General features: G+C 39.7%; 13 protein-coding genes across 13 annotated transcripts; 6 read left to right on the top strand and 7 right to left on the bottom strand.

The window, feature by feature from the left end:
- Window positions 1-293: 293 nt before the first annotated feature.
- Window positions 294-1,202, top strand: C5L36_0C05210 (uncharacterized protein; the record flags this gene model as incomplete). Its single annotated transcript, XM_029466207.1, has 1 exon — window positions 294-1,202. One exon carries the CDS (start codon window positions 294-296, stop codon window positions 1,200-1,202), a length of 909 nt encoding a protein of 302 aa, XP_029322067.1.
- A 460-nt stretch (window positions 1,203-1,662) lies between these two features.
- On the top strand, window positions 1,663-2,760 carry C5L36_0C05200 (uncharacterized protein; the record flags this gene model as incomplete). The annotated part of the gene is made up of 1 exon (XM_029466206.1): window positions 1,663-2,760. The coding sequence occupies one exon, from the start codon at window positions 1,663-1,665 to the stop codon at window positions 2,758-2,760; it is 1,098 nt and encodes a 365-aa protein (XP_029322066.1).
- A 151-nt stretch (window positions 2,761-2,911) lies between these two features.
- C5L36_0C05190 (uncharacterized protein) lies at window positions 2,912-3,748 on the bottom strand (the record flags this gene model as incomplete). Its single annotated transcript, XM_029466205.1, has 1 exon — window positions 2,912-3,748. The coding sequence occupies one exon, from the start codon at window positions 3,746-3,748 to the stop codon at window positions 2,912-2,914; it is 837 nt and encodes a 278-aa protein (XP_029322065.1).
- A 217-nt stretch (window positions 3,749-3,965) lies between these two features.
- C5L36_0C05180 (uncharacterized protein) lies at window positions 3,966-5,393 on the bottom strand (the record flags this gene model as incomplete). The annotated part of the gene is made up of 1 exon (XM_029466204.1): window positions 3,966-5,393. One exon carries the CDS (start codon window positions 5,391-5,393, stop codon window positions 3,966-3,968), a length of 1,428 nt encoding a protein of 475 aa, XP_029322064.1.
- A 162-nt stretch (window positions 5,394-5,555) lies between these two features.
- C5L36_0C05170 (uncharacterized protein) lies at window positions 5,556-6,335 on the top strand (the record flags this gene model as incomplete). Its single annotated transcript, XM_029466203.1, has 1 exon — window positions 5,556-6,335. One exon carries the CDS (start codon window positions 5,556-5,558, stop codon window positions 6,333-6,335), a length of 780 nt encoding a protein of 259 aa, XP_029322063.1.
- Window positions 6,336-6,400: 65 nt separating this feature from the next.
- Window positions 6,401-8,971, bottom strand: C5L36_0C05160 (uncharacterized protein; the record flags this gene model as incomplete). Its single annotated transcript, XM_029466202.1, has 1 exon — window positions 6,401-8,971. The coding sequence occupies one exon, from the start codon at window positions 8,969-8,971 to the stop codon at window positions 6,401-6,403; it is 2,571 nt and encodes an 856-aa protein (XP_029322062.1).
- Window positions 8,972-9,186: 215 nt separating this feature from the next.
- C5L36_0C05150 (uncharacterized protein) lies at window positions 9,187-10,935 on the bottom strand (the record flags this gene model as incomplete). Its single annotated transcript, XM_029466201.1, has 1 exon — window positions 9,187-10,935. One exon carries the CDS (start codon window positions 10,933-10,935, stop codon window positions 9,187-9,189), a length of 1,749 nt encoding a protein of 582 aa, XP_029322061.1.
- Window positions 10,936-11,132: 197 nt separating this feature from the next.
- C5L36_0C05140 (uncharacterized protein) lies at window positions 11,133-13,568 on the top strand (the record flags this gene model as incomplete). The annotated part of the gene is made up of 1 exon (XM_029466200.1): window positions 11,133-13,568. The coding sequence occupies one exon, from the start codon at window positions 11,133-11,135 to the stop codon at window positions 13,566-13,568; it is 2,436 nt and encodes an 811-aa protein (XP_029322060.1).
- Window positions 13,569-13,846: 278 nt separating this feature from the next.
- On the bottom strand, window positions 13,847-14,356 carry C5L36_0C05130 (uncharacterized protein; the record flags this gene model as incomplete). Its single annotated transcript, XM_029466199.1, has 1 exon — window positions 13,847-14,356. The coding sequence occupies one exon, from the start codon at window positions 14,354-14,356 to the stop codon at window positions 13,847-13,849; it is 510 nt and encodes a 169-aa protein (XP_029322059.1).
- Window positions 14,357-14,612: 256 nt separating this feature from the next.
- C5L36_0C05120 (uncharacterized protein) lies at window positions 14,613-16,211 on the top strand (the record flags this gene model as incomplete). The annotated part of the gene is made up of 1 exon (XM_029466198.1): window positions 14,613-16,211. One exon carries the CDS (start codon window positions 14,613-14,615, stop codon window positions 16,209-16,211), a length of 1,599 nt encoding a protein of 532 aa, XP_029322058.1.
- Window positions 16,212-16,279: 68 nt separating this feature from the next.
- Window positions 16,280-16,843, bottom strand: C5L36_0C05110 (uncharacterized protein; the record flags this gene model as incomplete). The annotated part of the gene is made up of 1 exon (XM_029466197.1): window positions 16,280-16,843. The coding sequence occupies one exon, from the start codon at window positions 16,841-16,843 to the stop codon at window positions 16,280-16,282; it is 564 nt and encodes a 187-aa protein (XP_029322057.1).
- Window positions 16,844-17,065: 222 nt separating this feature from the next.
- C5L36_0C05100 (uncharacterized protein) lies at window positions 17,066-17,566 on the top strand (the record flags this gene model as incomplete). Its single annotated transcript, XM_029466196.1, has 1 exon — window positions 17,066-17,566. One exon carries the CDS (start codon window positions 17,066-17,068, stop codon window positions 17,564-17,566), a length of 501 nt encoding a protein of 166 aa, XP_029322056.1.
- A 190-nt stretch (window positions 17,567-17,756) lies between these two features.
- C5L36_0C05090 (uncharacterized protein) lies at window positions 17,757-19,262 on the bottom strand (the record flags this gene model as incomplete). The annotated part of the gene is made up of 1 exon (XM_029466195.1): window positions 17,757-19,262. One exon carries the CDS (start codon window positions 19,260-19,262, stop codon window positions 17,757-17,759), a length of 1,506 nt encoding a protein of 501 aa, XP_029322055.1.
- Window positions 19,263-20,213: the final 951 nt, after the last annotated feature.

Below are 20,213 nucleotides of genomic sequence, written 5' to 3'. Positions count from 1 at the left end.
TGCCTTTTTTGTTTTTTTTTTTGTTTTTTTTTTCAATGTAAACCCTGTGTGTGAGGGGTAAAATCAGTCATTGCCAGCGGTGTAATAGGTTAGAACCGCTTTATCTTATTTGTTAAACACGTCTTTGCTGGTTGTTTCTCAAATTTCTAAGGATTCTAAACTCAATCTTACAAACACTAACAGGGTGATTTCTATTACTGTTTGCTTTGCACACCCATCACCTGAGAACCAATCAGACGAAAGCAAGGTCTATAGATTGTCTTTTATACATACTATCCATTTCAAAGAGAGATATGTCCATTGACGAGCGTCCAATTCCTTTCCAATATCAATTCTATGCCGGTGCCATTGCCGGCATCTCTGAAATCCTGACAATGTATCCATTGGACGTTGTGAAAACGAGGATCCAGCTCCAGGTGGGGTCTGGGTCAAGTGGCGAATATAAGGGGGTTGTGGATTGTTTCACAAAGATTGTCAAAAATGAGGGTCCAGCCACTCTATACAGGGGAATTTCAGCTCCAATTCTAATGGAAGCACCTAAACGTGCCATTAAATTTGCAGCTAATGATGAATGGGGGAAATTTTGGAAAAATGTCTTTGGAGTTGAAAAATTAAATCAAAGTTTGGCAATTTTGAATGGTGCTTGTGCAGGTGCAACCGAGTCGTTTGTTGTTGTCCCCTTTGAGTTGGTGAAGATCCGGTTACAGGATAAGTCCAAGGCGTCCATGTATAGCGGTCCCATTGATGTTCTAATGAAGACAGTCAAAAATGAAGGTATCTTGGCCTTGTATAACGGATTAGAGGCAACACTGTGGAGACATATTGTATGGAATGCCGGCTATTTTGGTGTGATTTTCCAAGTTCGTGACATGTTACCCAAGGCAAAGGACAAGACCCAGAAAACCATCAACGATTTGGTGGGTGGTATGATTGGTGGTATCGTTGGTACTGCCTTGAACATTCCATTCGATGTTGTCAAATCCAGAATCCAAAGTGCAACCATTGTGGAAGGTCAGGTCCGTAAATACAATTGGACTTGGCCCTCTCTTGGCATTGTCTTGAGGGAAGAAGGTGTCTCTGCATTGTATAAAGGATTCCTTCCAAAAGTCCTGAGATTGGGTCCAGGTGGTGGTATTCTACTTGTTGTCTTCACAAACTGTATGGACTTCTTTAGAGGCCAATACTATGGAGACAAGAAATAGTAGCTGGGTTCTTCACCATCAGGTTTATACACCCTCCACGACGTCCATTCTATACTATACTATGCTATTCGATGCTATTCGATGCTATCCTGCCCTATCTTATCTAATCTTATCTTATCTTACAAAATTATATACTTTCCTTGTTTCTTTCACCTCCTCCTTTATAGATCAATTGATTTGATAATACACTTATACACATTGACGTCTGTTGACATCTTCATACAAAAAACCTTAAAACATAGTGCAAAGTCACGTGCACGCCTTAAAAATGCAGCTGAGCCCCTTTCCCACTTCTCTCCCTTCGGATGCCCCACCTGACTATTTTCACTTCCCAATTCGAGCATCCTCCTCCAGTCCCCGCAGACTCAAGAGATAAGAAACCTTACAGAGACTGTTCCCATCCTCCTATGCTCAACGTGTCCTGTATCTACATTACACACCCTCTCGATTCGCTACAGCTATGACCATTGACTCTACACTTGATTTAAACAACTTGAAAGAGGACAATCCCAGTGTTGTACTTGAGAAAATCGGGGAAATCCGCTTTGAGGAGAGACCTGTTCCTGAAATCCCCGAGCCAAACTATGTCAAGATTGCAATCACACATACTGGACTATGTGGATCCGATGTCCACTATTACGAGCACGGTTCTTGTGGATCCTTCAAGGTCGAATCTCCAATGGTGTTAGGCCATGAATCGGCAGGGATAATTGTCCAAGTTGGCGACAGCGTTACACGGTTGAAGCCGGGAGACCGAGTTGCATGCGAACCAGGTGTTCCCTCAAGACTCTCCAAGGAATACAAGGCCGGCAACTACAACTTGTGCCCCCACATGGCGTTTGCAGCAACACCGCCCTACGACGGCACACTCTGCAGATACTATGTATTGCCGGAGGATTTTGTCGTCAAATTACCAGATCATGTCTCACTAGAAGAAGGTGCGTTGGTGGAACCTCTATCTGTTGGTGTACATGCAAACAGACTAATTGATGTGAAATTCGGAGATTCGATGGTGGTGTTTGGAGCAGGACCAGTTGGACTTCTTGCCGCTGGTGTCGCTAAGGCGTTTGGCTGCGATAAGGTTCTCATTGTCGATATTGTGAATGAGAAATTAGACTTTGCAGTGCAACACAAGTTGGCAACACATTGTTTCAACTCAAAAGGGAAAACTTTTGAAGATTTGCTTGCATGTATTAAAGACATCTGGGACGAGGACGAATTGCCAACTTGTGGCATCGACGCCACGGGGAACCAGTATTGCATCAACATGTGCATTCGATCCCTAGCCAAGAAGGGAAGATTTGTGCAGGTCGGGATGGGCGGCGACACTCTGGACAAGTTCCCCATAGCGGCCGTTTTGGAGAAGGAGTTGACGGTGAAGGGCTCGTTTAGGTACTCTGTTGATGACTACAAGTATTCTGTCCAGTTGTTGAAGGATGGGAAAATCAATGTTCGGCCTTTGATCACCCATCGCTTCAAGTTTGAACAGGCCGTGGAGGCCTATGAGTTTTCTAAACAAGGCAAGAGTATCAAGATCATGATCGAAGGACCTCCATAAAGAGGGTCTGATGGATCAGTTGGCTCTTATATATATATAATATATATATATATATATATATATATAGATGTATACAATATGTCTCTTTCATATACCTATATATCTACGTGTTTAGCATTTCCTATATACATGACTGTGTGTCCTCTGGTTTTCATTTCGTTTGGTTCTCATTCCTCTTGGCAGCTTCACTAAACAACTGGTCGTGTTGTTCGTCGTGTTTTGCCTTGAAGAATGTATAGTGCAACACAACATCTTCGATGTTTCTCATTGCCGGATCTCTGGAAAACTCTGGATCGATAAAGAAAAACAAGGGCATATCAACCTCCTCACCCTTGGCCAACCGCTGCTCCTCAAAGCAGAAACACTGGATCTTGTTGAAGTAAGGCGCTACATGATCGGGAGTCACTGAGTATGTGGCCATGCCAGTAATGTCCTTGTCACTTATATTCTTGGCTTTGTAGAAGGCCAAGGCAGTCTCTCCGGGGACAACATAAACTTCTCTTTGTTGCGGTACAAACTTCCATGGTAACGCACCACTTGTCTCCGCCGTAAAGGATACCCGCAGTCTTCTCTCTGTAGCTACTGGAGTTAGCTTGTCCCTCGTGAACCTGCTCTTGTCGGTGATTGGTGTACCACCCCATCCAGTACGTTGACAAATTGCACGATACAAGGGGACACTCGCATACGATAATGCAAGGAAAATCATCATCATGGATAACGAATAATAAATGGTGGTTTGCCTCTCATACCTCTTCTTTTCTCCATGGTACTTATCTCTCAATGCTTGGAACTCTGCCAAAGACATCTTTGGAAGCTCCTTCCGGTTTGCTCGTGGTGATACCTGATGTTCTGACGACCCACCACCAGGAACTTCGTATTTTGCAATACAACTGGCATGTACATATCTCCTATGGTGGGCAAGTTCGGGAATCAGCCCAACATCCCGAAGGGGCGCTTGTATACTAGTTCTGAAAATCCGCCTTAACATCACCGTACAGAGACACCTTCACCAATATGTTCTCCAAGACCATGGGGCACTAGAAGTTATCCATTGACGTTCATCAACCTAGTGATGTCAAATTTCATCGCCGTTTCCCAACTCGCGGGATTTGCTTTTGAGCATCTCGTTTGATTCACGACAACTTGTTCTACATTCTGCTGCTTTTCATTATTCCTTTACTTAGGCTAAATAGGTATTTACATACTTAGAAATCTTCCTCCTGGAGGAACTGTAGCAATTCTTGCTCACGTTCACGGGCTTGTATATCTGCGTCAACGTCACGACGTTCCTTGTTCATTGGATACCTCATCGCCTTCACAGAGTCGTTGTGGAGCTGCATACAAAACTTGATACGGCGATCAAATTCCTCCTGAGGAGCAACGCTACTGTACACATCAGACACCTCCAGGGATTCCATGTACCCCTTGGTGTGATCAATCATGGCCTCGACAACACCGTCTTTGATTGCCTTCGCAACGACGTATTCTGCAGTAAGTTCACTATCAAGGTGGAGTTTGATACAGATATCCTTAAGCGAAATACGTTTATACGTTAGGGAAATGATCCGAATACCTGTCTTGATGACGTTTTGTCTTAAACGAAGAACAAGATTGTAATTTTTGTCCTTCTTTAGTTGTTCACCAAACGTTTCCAACGCATCACTGAAAATAGTCAAGTCACCTAATCTGACCGCCTTTGTGACCTCAGAATATGCCTTCAAAGATTTTACTAGTTGTGGGTTTTCAAAACTCGACAACTCGGGAATCTCACCAGTTAAAAGCTGAATAATGATTTGCAACTTAGTGGCACTTTGTAAGAACCCACTGGCATTTTTCGTTTGAGGACACTTTCTAATTGCCGTGGTGACACATTCCAATGCAGATGAATAGTCTAACTGGATGGTGTGGATTCTTGCCAAATAGTAATAGTATCTCGCCACAACAGGATTGGATGCTTCATCGGGGAATTCGGTTTTCTCAACTAGATTGTATGCCTGATTTATGTCGTTACTTAGAATGTAGTCTCTTAATAATAACGTAATAACCGATGCACGAGTTTCTGTATCATGTCTCAATGTTGCTGTTCTAAAGGCATTCATCAATTCAACCCTGATATTGACTAAATCATTGGCCAATTCACTAGCTCTGAAGATATAGTACCACACCTTTGCCTGTATGTAGTCTAAAGTTCTATAATTGTATGTTTTCAAAACATTGATAACATGTTTGTTGAAGTTGTACAACGCTTTAGTTTCTCCCTTATCATGCAAGAAAATCTGAACTAGAAGATGTACGAAAACATCAATTTCCGGAAGAACTTCATGAGAATCACTGGTTTGGTCATTATCGATTTCCATTTCATCACCCGTATTTTCAGTCAAACTGATTCTGAATGGTGTCAAGGCCTCGATTAGATTTTCAACATTGGGATGTATTGCCGGATAAAACTGATGGACCAACCGAACTAAGTCGTCAGCACTAATTTGTCTTCTTATTGCAGTTAACTCACGAAAAACTCGAAGTATATAACGAGGATCAAATTTAACAGAAGACTCCTTAATCAACTCCAAAAATCCAACAAGTTGTTTGAATAGTTGATGCTCGTTGGGCGCAATTTCAGATTCAGTTGTCATTGTGGGACAAAGTGGCCAATGGGTCTAATCTGGTTGGCATCAAAGAAACTAAGGGTGGCAAATAAAGATTTGCCAACATCATTTCAGACACAGAAAAATTGATGGTGAGCGAGCACACACTTTTCAGTATGAGAGGCACAAGAGAGACTCTACAAGCTTATCATGATAACAAGACTCCCTTCATTTTTTCTTCTTCCTGTTGATGTAAGAGTAATGTCACAGGAACGAGGAATTTCTTCATTGCATAACGAAGTTGTGGATCAGAAATACAAACATTTGGGGACAGCATTGTCAAATGAACAAAAGGAACAGCTATTAACTCAATTACAAGTTTTCCAGACTGCATTGATATCCTTCCAGGAGGAGCATTCTTCTGAAATCATCAATGATGAACAAATACGTACAACCTTCCAAGAAATATGTTCTGCGTTTGGTATTCCTCCCCTAGTTGTTGCTTCCACGCTTGAAGGACAAGAAGCGGAAATTGAAAGGAACAACCAGCTATGCCTGAAGATGATTGAGCTTTGTACAGAAACTAGACCCATAAATGGAGGGATTATAACGGTTGACGATCTTGTTGAGTTGATCAACGAGGATTCTTGGGTGAATAAAGATCTACACATGAAGTTTACTTCCAAAGATGTCCTTGAAGCTTGCAGCCATCTGAAAATCATGGGAGGTGAATTACAACTAATTCAAATTGGAAAACGAAACTATATCAAAAGTATACCCCAAGAGCTAGATGTCGACCAAAGCACAATAATTGATACGGCAAACATATTAGGATATGTTAGCATCTCAATCCTTCGTGACAATTTTGGCTGGAAAAGTTCCAGATGTAGAAGCACAATTGACGAAATGATTTCTTACGGAATACTATGGGTGGATAAAGAACCAGGGCACGAAACGAAATATTGGGCGGCCTCTTGGATAAATGTGTGATTATTCTATAAAGTATTAAATGTTTTGAATATATGTATACTTATACTACAACTTATATATCAAGGTTAATGTGATATATATTGGAAGGCAAAATCAACAGTGTTATACTGACTTTCATTCTGAATGAGAAAGTCCTCATTTTGATCTAGATTACCATGGTTGATATGATTCCATGTGGTGGCATCACCATACAACATAGTCGTTGGCTTGATTCGTTGTCTGCCATCAGCGTCACATCTTTTACACTTGAACGTATCATGGGTCTCGCAGATGGTTTTCGTGTTGAACTGGAACAACTGTTTCAAATTATCCGTACTGAATAATCGTTCAACGTCATCTGCCGAATCAACCACACATGAAGATAACTGCATTTTGGCACTCTGTCTCTGAAAGATTTTTTCTTCAATTGTTCCTGTCGATATTAGTCGATAAATAAAGCAGTTCTTCTTTTGGCCATCTCTCCATACTCTTGCTAACGCTTGTTGGTCCGATGCAGGATTCCAGTCCGGATCCATCAAGACCAATCGATTTGCACCAATTAAGTTGATACCACATCCACCTGCCTTAGAACTCAATAAAAATACAAACTCTTTTCCATCGGGATTGTTGAACCTATCCACAAGTTTTTGTCTCTTGTTAATATTCATCGTACCATCCAATCTTAAAGAACCAAACCTATGCTGCCTACATAGTTTCTCAACAAGATCGAGTGTTTGAGTGTAGTTGGAGATGACAACAATCTTATCATCGGTTTCCTTGTTGATCTTGAATAAGAATCTTTCCAACATAAGAAATTTTCCACTGTGCCATGTTTGAATTTCTCTATTTCTCCCTGTATTATTTCTATCATCTCTATAATCATCCGGGATTAGATCTTCAGAGCCTTCAATATCTTCAGGTAGTGTTAGTAGGTTTGGGTGATTACATAATTTTTTCAATAAGCCAATTGCTTTCAAGGGTTGAGAATGAAGACCTTTCAACAACTTCTTAATGTCGGGAGAAGTTATGAAGTGATGATATAACTGTTTCTGTAAATCAGATAAACCACAGAAAATAACATATTCATATTTGACCGGCAAATATTTACTCAAAATATCGTTTGTTCTTCTAATAATGAACTTTTGGACCAATTCTTTCAATTCCTTTAGCTTGGTATCACCTTTCTGCTTCTCCTTTTCAGTAGCTTCAGAGTCCCTACTTCTTAGGATGTCAAGTTCATAGTTTTTCCTGAACTCTGCTTTATTACCCAGAAGTCCAGGATTAGCAAAGTTAAGTAAAGAAAAATATTCAGATAGATCGTTCTGAATAGGAGTACCCGAAAGAATCACTCTTCGAAGGCAATTAATCGAGTTCAATGAATTAAAAGTCAAGCTATCTCCATTCTTGAGTCTGTGACCTTCATCTGCCAGCACTAAGCCGACTTCGCAATTTTGTAGCCTGTCTATATTACGTCTAAGTGTTTCATAACTGATAATTAATACTGGGCTAACGATACCTTTGCCGGTGGCCAACGCCCAATTTTCTACTGCATCCCCAATTCCTAAACCTTTTTGAGATTTGCCATCTATTGCCAGAGAATTCAATACGCCCTTACCTAACCATTTATCTATTTCATTTGCCCAGTTTTTAACCAAGGAAGATGGACAGACAACGATACACTTTTCAATTGTTCGTTTACCTCTAGGCCCTTGTTTTAATAGGGTCCACATTAGGGTAATACATTGCAATGTCTTACCTAATCCCATTTCATCGGCCATTATACAACCATGACCACGTGCATCAACCAACCCAGCACAACATCTATACAAAAACTTAACACCTTCCCTTTGGTGAGGTCGTAAGATTTTGGCTAGTTTGGGATCAATGACCACTGGTACGTTGGGAAACTTGGTCTTCAAATCCTCCTCATTGGAGGATATTCCGAGTAGTTCATTAAGAGACTTCTTATTATACAGTTTGAACCTTGAAGGTCGTTGTGAGAGTTCTGGAACGGGAGAAGCTTGCTTCGACGTTTCTCTTTTTGCCTTTTCCTCGGCCATGGCTTTCTCCTCTTCTTCTTTCAGCTCGGGTATAACATCAACTGTTGGGTCATACAACACAATAGCTAGCTCCCCCAGGGGATCATGTAACGCTCTTGGTGGGAAGTATATTTTTTTACGATTTCCTAGTGGTGGAGGAGCTCTGGGTCTTGCCTGCCATTCTTCAGGTTTATCTTTCAGAGGGACAACAAACTTCTTCACTAACGTATTCATGTTTTTATCACTGTCACCCAACACCAGCCTTGGATGTAATGCATTCTTTCTCTTTTGCGTATATTGGCCATAGCTATTCTCATCGAGATACAACGTGTCAGAATCTTTCGAATCACCGGGTAGCGTGCCTTCTGCGTATGATTTGGGTCCCCTTAATCTGGCTTTCCTAACTGCCCTTCCATTCAAAGTACTACTCGACGATATATCTCGCGTAGATGGCCTAGAGATTGGTGGCTTGAAAGGTTTGAGTAAAACAGATGGTTCCGTTTGTATTCTCCGTCGCTTCAGGGTTGGGTTTAATCCCGCCCCTGTTCCCAGGGCCGTTGAAACATACACCGGCTCCTTCGGCTTTGCTTTATAGTTTTTGAAGTCAACTTTCCCCATCGACGTTGGCGTCTATACTTAACTGGCTCTATATCTGTATTGCCCTTGGAAAGCAAACAAGAAACACGTAAAAACGTAAAAATACAGTTCCATAAAGACATGCTGAAATCTGAAAAAGAAAAAAAATATAAACGCTACACACGATAAGCAGGAACTTAATTAATCAATGTGGGAGTTTCTTGTCTATACCATCTATAAATATGAAAAAATTGTAGCTAAGGAGAAAAAAAAGTGTCTACTACAACAGAAACAGCAACACCTACAAACCATACAAAGATCATCCCGGCCCCAATATACCGATCGCATCTCCACCCGCCCAGGGGGACAATGACCATCAAAACCACCGACAAATTAAACAACAATCCCATTAAACACATTTTGATTGAAACACTTGTAGAGATTTCAATTTTATCATCAACGGAGAACAAGCCACTAATTCCTAGACCCATGAGGATGTTGAGCAGTGGGCCGCCAATGCAAGCTGCCAAGGCCATCAACGGGTAACCCATCTTGGTGATAACTATACACGAAATCAAGTCTCCAACGGAATTTCCCAATGCAAATATAGTAATACCTAATGTTGAAGGCTTGATAAACGTTAAGGAAGAAATCAACGTGAGTATGGATATGATTTCGGAAGCAATTATCGAAACCCAAGAGACAGAGGCAAATACCCCCAGTAGAGAAATCATACATTTGACCACAGCCGACGGATTTGATGATTTGATCAGATTGTGGTATGCAAAGTACTCCCCACTAATAGCCAAAATAATCATCAGCACCTTCCATAAGAGTGACACCTGAGGGAAAAACGTTTGTGTCACTATTATAGGAGAGATGACCAACGATGTCAGCAGTTCCATCAATTTTGTCAGAGCAGGTTTGTATTCTCCTTCATAATCGCTTGATGTGAGGATTGGAATACTATGTCTGAACAACTTGACAAATGGCAACATCATGATGTCTAACACGGAATGTACTAATGATTTTCTCGGAGGTTCAATTAGATCCACCTCGTTGGAATTGATATTGATATCTTCGTTCGCTAAATTGTCATTATCTGTGTAGGGAACGCCTGAATTGTCTACGTATATTCCGTATTTTCTATGTGCCGTAAGACCACTTAGAATTGTCTCAAATTCAAGGTTTCTGATGATCTGTGGGTTATAGTTGAACGTATCTTCAATTTCAATATGTTCATCAATCCTTGGTGGAACTAAGACATTTTCATTATACATGCTTCTCGCACGGTGGTCGATTCGAATTCTATCCATCTCTTTCTTGAAATACCATTGCCACGTGACGATTATCGTGACATATCCAAGATAGATACTTATTAAGGCCATCATTTCTGTCCTGGTTAACATGCCATCTTGAACACAGTATATCAATATGAGTACAGCAACAATAAAAAAACTGACGTCTCTCAGGTATGTTCCTCTAGCATTGTATACTGAAAGCCGGTGTTCCGGCAAGTCAATTTGACCATCTGTAGAATGTGGTACAATATCAAAGGGTTTAATTAAAAATATCGACCCAATAACCACGGTATTGATAAAGTACGCTGCCCCTATTATTTCCCCAAAGGCAAGCATGACATTTCCAGTTTTAAATGAGGTGTATGTCGATATAATGTCCGGTGAGCCATTTGCAAAGGCTAGTAAGGTGAGGCCCGAAATGTTCTCGGGAATCCTCAAATGAACCGTTATGGCATTTAAGTTGGGAACAAGGCAATTTCCCGTTACTAGCCCAATGGATCCAAATAGTGCCAATAGCAGCAGTACCAATATGGGAATTCCTACCCAGTGTCTTGCTGTTTCTGATGTCCCAATGCAATAGTACAGTGTAAATGAGTTAACCAACCCAGGATGGTTGGAGCATTGTTGGTGTACAAATGCACACTGTTCTGTGCTGGGTAGCAGTCCAACCTGTTCGCATGTTAATAGGGGGGCATTTCCACTCATCTCCAAGCAAACTTATTCTATGGTTACCTTGAGTAAAGAACAAGAAGTACTTTACAAAGCAGGCAGTAAGGAAAATGCAAGATTTCATGTTCCCCGACAAGCCTCCGCGGATATACCATTTTCTCACATTGTTTGAAATGGGAAGATAGTCTTCTCATGAACAGGGGAAACGTCCCATTCTTATATGATCTAATTTGATGTTATCGAAACCAAGCCTTGGCAGAAAAATTATTGGTAGAGTAGACGAAAGAGATTTTATTAATACAATTATGAGAGATCCAATTGTCACGAAACCATTACTTGTCAACAACAAAGGACAGATTGTCGAAAGAGATACGGGAAGGGTGGTTCATTTAAACGGGATAAACTTTGCTTCAAATGCCAAACTACCCCATACTCCGATACAGAAAACACACTTTAATCCCGAGACGTGTGGATTTTATGGTGAGGGAGACAGTGTATCGTTTACCAACAGACCCTTTTCCTTAGATGATGCATATGAACACATATCTCGGATCAAACAATGTGGATATAACACAATTCGGTTTGTTATAACTTGGGAAGCCATCGAGCATGAGGGACCTGGAATTTATGATACAGACTATGTTGACTACGTTATAAAACTTTTTCAAGTTATTTACGAAGTTGGCGGGATCTATGTTTTCATTGATCCACACCAAGATGTTTGGTCTCGATATTCTGGCGGAAGCGGTGCTCCCATGTGGACCTTGTATGCAGCTGGGTTGGAACCCAGAAACTTTAAAGAAACTTTGGCGGCTAAACTTCATCACATGTGTCCTGACCCTTCCAAATTCACCAAAATGGTTTGGGCAACTAATTACGGTAGACTTGCATCGCAGGTTATGTTTACGCTATTTTATAGTGGGAAGATATTTGCTCCAAAAGCAATGCTAAATGGGAAGAATATTCAAGATTTTTTGCAAGATAATTTCATCGAAGCTTTTGGATATCTAATGGATCGATTGAAGGATAGAATACCTCACATTTTCGATTCTTGTCTTCTTGGAGTTGAAACAATGAACGAGCCAAATAGTGGCTTTTTCGGATTTTCGGATTTGAATCACTGTTCAGAAAGCCAAAAGTTGAAGTTAGACGAGTTCCCCACCCCCATACAGGCAATGAGGCTTGGAATGGGATTTCCAGAGTCGGTGGATACTTACTCTCTTACTATTTTTGGTCCTCTTAAAAATGGATCCAAATGGATCGACCCTAAAGGTATCCGTGCATGGGTGACCAAAGAAGACAACAGGGATAATGTCTATGGATTTAAAAGATCCCCATATTGGGAATTGGGCAAATGTATATTTGGACAACATGGAGTCTGGGATATTCATACAGGAGAACTGATAAAACCAGATTATTTCAAAGTACATCCTGAAACTGGTGAATATCTAGATGAGGATAAATTTATAAATGGCCCAATACTAACTTGTTGGGGGAAGTTCAGAAAAAGAATGAGACAGGTTGATGAGAATATGTTTTTAATTTTGCAACCTCCCGTGTTACAGATACCTCCAAGAATTGAAAACGATTTGAGATACGTTGATAACAAAACCATGATTGCCTTGCATTACTACGACGGTATGTCTCTAATGTTCCAAAAGTGGAATAGAATTATGAATGTCGATACATTAGGTATAATACGAGGAAGATATATCAATCCAATTTTTGGGTTGAATTTGGGTGAAAGCAATATAAGAAAATCAATACGCAAACAACTAAAGGAAATGGAAAATGAGAGCAAAAACAATGCCGGTTATGGAATTCCTGTGATATTTACAGAAACAGGCATGCCTTTCAATATGGAGGAAAAGAGAGCTTATAAGTCGGGCTGTTATGATTCTCAAGAAGCTGCCACTGATGCCATACTATCTGGTTTGGAATCAGAAAGGCTACACTTTACTTTTTGGTGCTATAATCCCGAAAACTGCCATAAATGGGGAGACTATTGGAACCTAGAAGACTTTTCTATATATTCAAACAACGAGAATGATAAAAAAGTATTCATCCGCGGGAACTCATATAAGGAATGGCTTGATAAAAATGCTGGAAAATCGATCGGTGAGTATACACCACAAACTGGATCTTCTGCTGATAGTGACGATGCAACATCGATTCAAGCATCAACTGCGTCAGACGACTCAAACACAACTAAGCTTTTGTTACGAGAATCAACTAAGCAATACAATGGATCAGGTGCACAAGAGCCACTAGAACTAAATTTATTTGATGGAATTAGAGCGCTGAATTCCATTGTCCGGCCAGTAGTAATGGCAACCAATGGTACCGTTACTGTATGTGAATACAATTATCTAACTAAAGATTTCCACTTGGAAGTGTCTAGTGTGGTCCCAAAATGCGATGTTTATCCCGATATCATCACATTACCGAGATGTCATTATAACAACAACAATTACTCCTTAAATGTGTCTGATGGCTCAGTTCAGGTAAAAGGTAACCATTTATTACAATGGATTGAGTGGGACCACTCTGGGGTCTCCTCCGGCAATGTTACTCTTGATATTAGTATTAATAAGGAAATTCCCAGAAACATGCGAGGAAGTGATGCTCTTTGTGGCAATTTAAAAGAATTGGCCTGTGGATATGTATAAATACAATACACTATATCATGAAGACTATGGATCCAACATGTGAAATATTGATAAACGTAGTTATCTGCAGGCTAGAAACACTTCCAATTATTGTATTATACACGGTTTGTTTAATAGTTCTATTATACCTACCCAGGGTACTTTGTGACAAAGTCATTGGAAAAGGTCACATATTTTAAAAAAAAAAATAAATTTGTATCGTTTTTTTTTAGTTTCGTAGATATATAATGGATAGGAAGAAAAAGGATTTAGAAGGTAGTAGCATGGGCTCAGTCAATCTAATCAAACATGTTCAAGTAAGCCTCAGCGACAAATCTTGCCCTTGCATTTAAGAACAATTTCATCTCGCTGATTTCTTTATCAACATCCTCCATAAATTCGATTATAAAATCAACCAACTTGTTTTTCATCATGACTTCCTGGTGATAATTAGTCAACAAAAAGCTGATGTCATAGCCTTCGACGGGTACACGTCTAAGAATAAGGAAGTTTTCTGCTCTCTTTGTCAAGAAACGGGTGAACTTATCAACTAAAATCTCCTCAATTTCATCACTCTGTTTGATTTTTATAGAGACTCTCACCGAATTAATGGAGGGTTCTATCAAAACACGTTCAAACTCGTTACGTGAGATGTATAATGGATTAAGTAAGATTTCTTGTGTACGTTTACTTTCAATCTCTGGGTAATTGTGACGCTCGACAATTTGTGAACTGAAATCTTGTAAACACAAAGCGGAATTGAGGGAATGACGAACAGCTGTTAAATAAGGTTTTAGAGATTGTGACATGTTGATTTGGCCGTACTGCTGTTGGTGTTTGCACTGTGTATTAAATACAGGCCCCCAAGTGTAAGTAGGTCAATGTTGCCATTGCAATCAATTTTGTGAGTTCCAAACCTCATTCAACCAACGTGGAGCGAGACCTTAAAAATGTAAACTTCCGATTAAAGCATCTTCTAGAGCAGAGAATTTATTTGAACTTTCTAAGAAAGGTTTCGACACCATTGCAACGTGTACAGCCATACAATTACACGGGAGAAGTACTATGGCTTGGGAACGTTTGAAGGATTCTTCCAGTGGAAGAAGCTACTATTATAACAACGAGACGGAGCTAACGCAGTGGGAGTTCCCCGATGACATACTTCTGCAAACTTTGCAAAAACATGGGTGGGATAGAGCAGAATCAGATGGTAATGTCTATTTCTACACTGTGGATGGCAGTACTAGTTCTTGGAATTTACCAGAACAGGTGTTGATTGAGCTTAAAAGTATTTTTGGTGATGATCTATCGGAAGCTGAAATTAAAGGTGAAAGTAGCGTAAATGGGGAGGAAGAAATCGCAGAAAGTGAAAGTGAAACTCAAAATCAACAAGAACAAGAGCATGAACCTCAACAGCAGTCGCCCGCTAGTGTAAACCCCGAGAAAGATCATGATAGCAATTCTGAAAAGAAGGTGGTTCCAAAGACCAATGAATTGCTTGGAATCGAATACAGTGGGATAGAAGAAGGAGGAAGTACAGCTGTGGATGTTTCAATGGCATCAGATTCACCTCCAAAAGATCAAGTAGAGAATGATTTTATTGGTCTGTTAGAAAGTCTGGATATCCCAACAAACTCAACATTTAATCAGTGCATACCCACCCTTGTAAACCATGCAAACTACTGGGAAGTTACCGATCCACTTTTAAGAAAAGAGTTGTTCACTCAGTTTATTACTCAGAAAAGAGCATTAGAACTACAGAACTCAAAAGACAAGATTCGTCCGTTGTTTATGGAAGTAATGGCAAAAAATAATGTGAAGTATTACACTAGGTGGGAGACCTTTGAGAAACTCATAATGGATGATGACTTATGTAATACTATATCAGATGACGTGAAACGAGAATTTTTTGATGAATATGTCTCTAAACTAAGATCTGAGAAAGAATATCAGATTGCTAAAACCAAACAGAATGAACTGGTTGAGCTTGAGAAAGAACTGAGAGCAACTGTTGAGCTAAACACAGAATTCACAAAAACTGCTGTGCAATTACAAAGTAAATACAAGAATGTCACCAAATCAGAAATTTTAGATGTTTTTGAGAAAGTCATGTCGGACAAAGAGAAAGAGCAAGAGCTGATGCTAAGCATAGAGAAGAAAAAGAATTACAGAACAGATCGCAAGGCAAGACAAGGTTTTATCCGACTTTTAGAGAAACTGCTGGAGTCTGGTGAATTTAAGCCAAGCAGTCAATTAAGATGGTATCAATTTGTTTCTGTGTTTAAAGATAAGCCAGAATTCCTTGAACTATGCGGACACCGTGGATCTACAGCTATTGATTATTACTGGGATATTGTGGAGAAGGAAAATCTGAAATTGCAAGATAAGGTTGAACTATTCAAACAACAGCTAGTTAATGCAAACAAAAAACTCGGAGATGTCGATGAAAAAATGTTTATTGACATAATGTTACGAGCGTCTAAGGCTGAGGTTTGTAACACGCCTCAGGAAGATATGTTGAGCATTTACAGATTAATAAAAAGCCCTGAAGCACAAACAACGCAAAAGCGGGGCACGCATCAAACAGATTTCCCAGAGGGGCGATTAGGTGTAAGCAAAGATGGTCCTCAGAAAAGGCAAAAGATAACCCTTCGTAGAAGCTAAATAACTACAGCCACTAAACTTATATCTAAATATTAATGTCTTAAAATCTTTTCCCTAGACTCTGTACTCTACTCTTGTGTAAATAGAGCTGAAATGGCAAGGAATCCAAACATAGCATACTTGAAATAAACGTTCTCGGTTATGAGGATCGTAACATAACCGACCTTAGGAAGGTACCCTTTGACGTTACCCACTATATCTTTCTCCCTATTCAAATATGACTTTCCGTAACCGTATAACGGCAAATCATCACGTTCATTATTATCACCCTTTGTAAGTAAATACTGCTGTGTTTTCTTTGAAGTTGCACTGTTGACATTCTTGTTCTTCAATTTAGTTGGCTTCTCTTCAACAATGTGTTCTCTAACCACACGATGGACAATCGGAATATCTCTCTGAGGAGCATTATAGACCACAATGTCACCAACATTCACAAACTCCTCTCTGTTCCAAAGAAACAGAATATCACCTCTTTGAAATGCAGGTTCCATAGAGCCAGACAACACCACCACGAGTGGAGACGCCGAATTGGTGACAACTGCTAATCCTTTCCACACGGCAAAGGAGCCTGCTAAAACCATTGCCATGGTCAAAATGTTGTTTAGTTGAAGACGTATTGATTTTAAGTTCATTGTCGCTTCTATGTTCGAATCACTTCAATAGGCAGATGTAAAACATACAGTTAAATCTGGTACGTATGTAAAATGTATCGTGTTGATTTCATTGTGAGAAAAATGACCCTCACCTTTGGATACACGTAACAGTCGCATGTCTGAAGATGAAAACATAAACAGCCTGTCAATATAAAATTTCACTATTTTTTTTGTCTTTTACGGGTTCCAGAGGAGCTACAGATGAGTACAAGTAGATACTCGGCCAAGGCGCAGAAAAGGGACCGCCAGGCCCTCTTTTCTGTCGAAGATTTATCCAAATCGCCGTCTCCATTGCCGTTAAACACGTCATCGGCCTATGTATACAATGAAGATAACGTACATGCTGGATCAGAGATAAATACGGGAGTGTCAACCCCATATGAGAGACCTAAGCATGTTGCATATTCGGCAAAGGCAGCAGAAATGGCAATGCTTGAATCCCAGAGCGATGAGAGCATGAATACGATGAAGTATAAACTCGGTGCATTGAAAGATTTATCATTAGCCATGGGGGAACAGATCAACAAATCCAAGAAAAACTTGAGTGAACTAGGTGATGACATGGGACTTTCCAGTGAGCGGATCAAATGGAATATGGGGCGTATGAGGAGGTTCGTAGAGAAAAGCGGTGTTGGATGGAGAGTCTGGGGGGTTTTTTCAATTATTATTTTATGGCTTTTCTTTTGGGTATGGTTATTTTGATCCAAATATAACCGACATGCTTAAATTGAGTAGTTAGACTCGTTGGTTCAATGAACAACTTCTCTCTTGTATACTAATATTACTACTTTGTATAGTAATATAACGTGGTAAAACATTTTTTTTTACAGAATAGTATGGTAAGAACCAACTTGGTTTTTCTTGTTAGTTTTACATAATACAATTAGAGCCTTCACTCTGAATTATTATATATACCTACTCTTGAAGACGGAGTTAAGTAGTGGTGGTCATCGATCACAAGCTTACCATGAAGTGCAAGACCACCTCTGCCTCTGCTGGATCCTCTACCTCTACCTCTGCCTCTGCTAGATCCTCTACCTCTGCCTCTGACTCCTCTACTGGCTCTACCTCTAGAAGACATTCCACCAGGGTGATAAGTGTCATTGGAACTCACAGAACCTTCCAACGAGTTGTCCGATCCTAGTGGGGAGGAGACATTTGTCAATTCATGTTCGTGGCCGTGCTCACTAGTGGTATTATCTCTGTTTTCAACGTTGCTATCTTTGTTTTCATTAACATCCACACTAGAATAGCCACCGGGGCTTTCCATCTTAGATGGTATACTATGATGTTTAAAGTTTGAAGGTGAATACTTTGTATTTCTTAAATCATGATTTAAGAAATTGTAGTTGCTATTTCTGTGTTTGGTAAAGTTTCTATTAAAGTATCCGAATTGTTTGTTATCATTATTTTTGTTACCCATTAAATCATTAAATTTTGTTTTATAATTGTTATCCGTTACGCTATTGCTGTTATCCATAAAGCTATTGTTGTTATCCATATAGTCATTGTTGTTATCCATTAAGTTATTGCTGTTATCTATTATGTTATTGTTGCTATCCCTTAAGTTGTTGTTGTTTTTATCCATTGAATTGTTGTTGCTATCCATTATACTATGGTTGTTTTCCGTTGAAATGTTTTTGAATGTACCATGTTTAGAAAAAAAATTATAATTATTACCGAATTTGTCATTGTGATTTCCATTTAAATAAAAGTGTTTTCTGGCTGAATTTGCATTAATCCACGGTAAGTTTGTTCTCTTCTTGTAGACTTCAATATTACGACCATCTACATCTAAGCCATTGAATCTCAATGAATTTTCAACGTATTTCTTATCAGAGAATTCGATATAGGCGTACCCTTTTGGTAACCCACTATACCTATCGCATACAATAGTTACCCTGTTGATTGAGTTTTCACCACATCCGGGGATCGAAGGTGTACCATAGGTGAATATCTGTTTTAACTTCCAAGGTGAGATTTTAAAAGGTATATTAGAAACATAAATTGATCGTGAATCAATTTCACGTTGATTCTTTGGTTGATGAGGACCTAAAGGTACGGCATCTTTCAATTGCGGTTCTTCTTCACAAGAGTCGCTCGATGAGCTTGTCCCATCCAAGTCTTGAGAAAGATCCAAATTACTCAAAGGTTCATCAAGTTCAGGTATTTGAGATTCCAAATGTAAATTCTTACTGTTTCTTCCGAGGTGTGATTTTAAACTTGAAGAAATAGTAGAATCTGTAGATGCCGTTGAGGAAAGGGTCAATGACGATGTTGAGTCTTTCGAAGACAGCGAGTCCTCACTATTATCAGGCAATGATTCCACCAAATTGTTAGGTTGCTTTCCCCCCTCAGTGTTTCTGAAGGTTAGAGGACCAACCAAATGCGAACTCATTAGAAATTACCTGGATTGGATAGGATAGAGGTGGTTGGTACTGGAGTGTATATATATAGAGGAGGATCTCTTCTAAAATGGGAGCAAACAGTTTGAAATTCACCTTGAATTATAGTCTTAATTTTGTCGTTTCGTCAACCCCAGTTTTTAACAGAGTAACTGTATGCTTTATTTGGAAGAAAACTAAGTTAAAATATATATATATATGCTTGGATATATATGGAGGTAACCTTAGTGTCTTGATCCTCGAACCTTTAAAACCTGAGTCAATTTGTTGAAACTCAAAGGAAACCTACCGTCATTATTCACCTGTATATATGCCCTCCATGAATTTCAGTTACATTAAGATGGGCTTTTGCTCCTCGTCTAATTCCAGTTTTTGCTAGAAACTTCTACAGGGTTCCATCACTTTGTTCCCATTCGCGCCAGGTTTCCATGCATAATATGGCGTGGCATTTCCAGCGGTTACACGGCCCGGTTCCCAGTGGTATTAACAACACTTCTACATATACTCCAACAGATAAGAGAATCTCTTACAATACACCCATATAAACTTTACCATGGGAACGAAGGAAAAGGCACATTCAACGATGAACGGTGAGGCGGCATAATCAATAACGGTTTCATGTACAATAATCTAATAAAGTTCAAGTTCTATCTCATGGGGAAGTTGGAGGGGGGAAGTTGGAGGGGACAGAGTGCAAGGCGGGGTCGTGCCGAGTTGGGACCACCTTTTTTCTATTTGCCACTGTGATCTCTACAGTCACTTATTTAAATGGATAGCACTATTCTGTAGTAGAAAAAATTGGTAGCGCAGAAAAAAAAAACACAACGAGAGATAGAGATAGAGATGGGATGGGGGGGTGCAGAGAGGCTTTTTTTTCTTTTTTTTTTTTTTAGTTTTTTCCATATGCACATAGAGAGAAATTGAAAACCCTGCTGTGAAATACC

The sequence above is a fragment of the Pichia kudriavzevii genome, chromosome 3 (assembly GCF_003054445.1).
Source record: "Pichia kudriavzevii chromosome 3, complete sequence".
Lineage (NCBI taxonomy): Eukaryota > Fungi > Ascomycota > Pichiomycetes > Pichiales > Pichiaceae > Pichia > Pichia kudriavzevii.
Note: the sequence above shows the minus strand (reverse complement) of the source record. Positions and strands in the feature narration are given on the sequence as shown.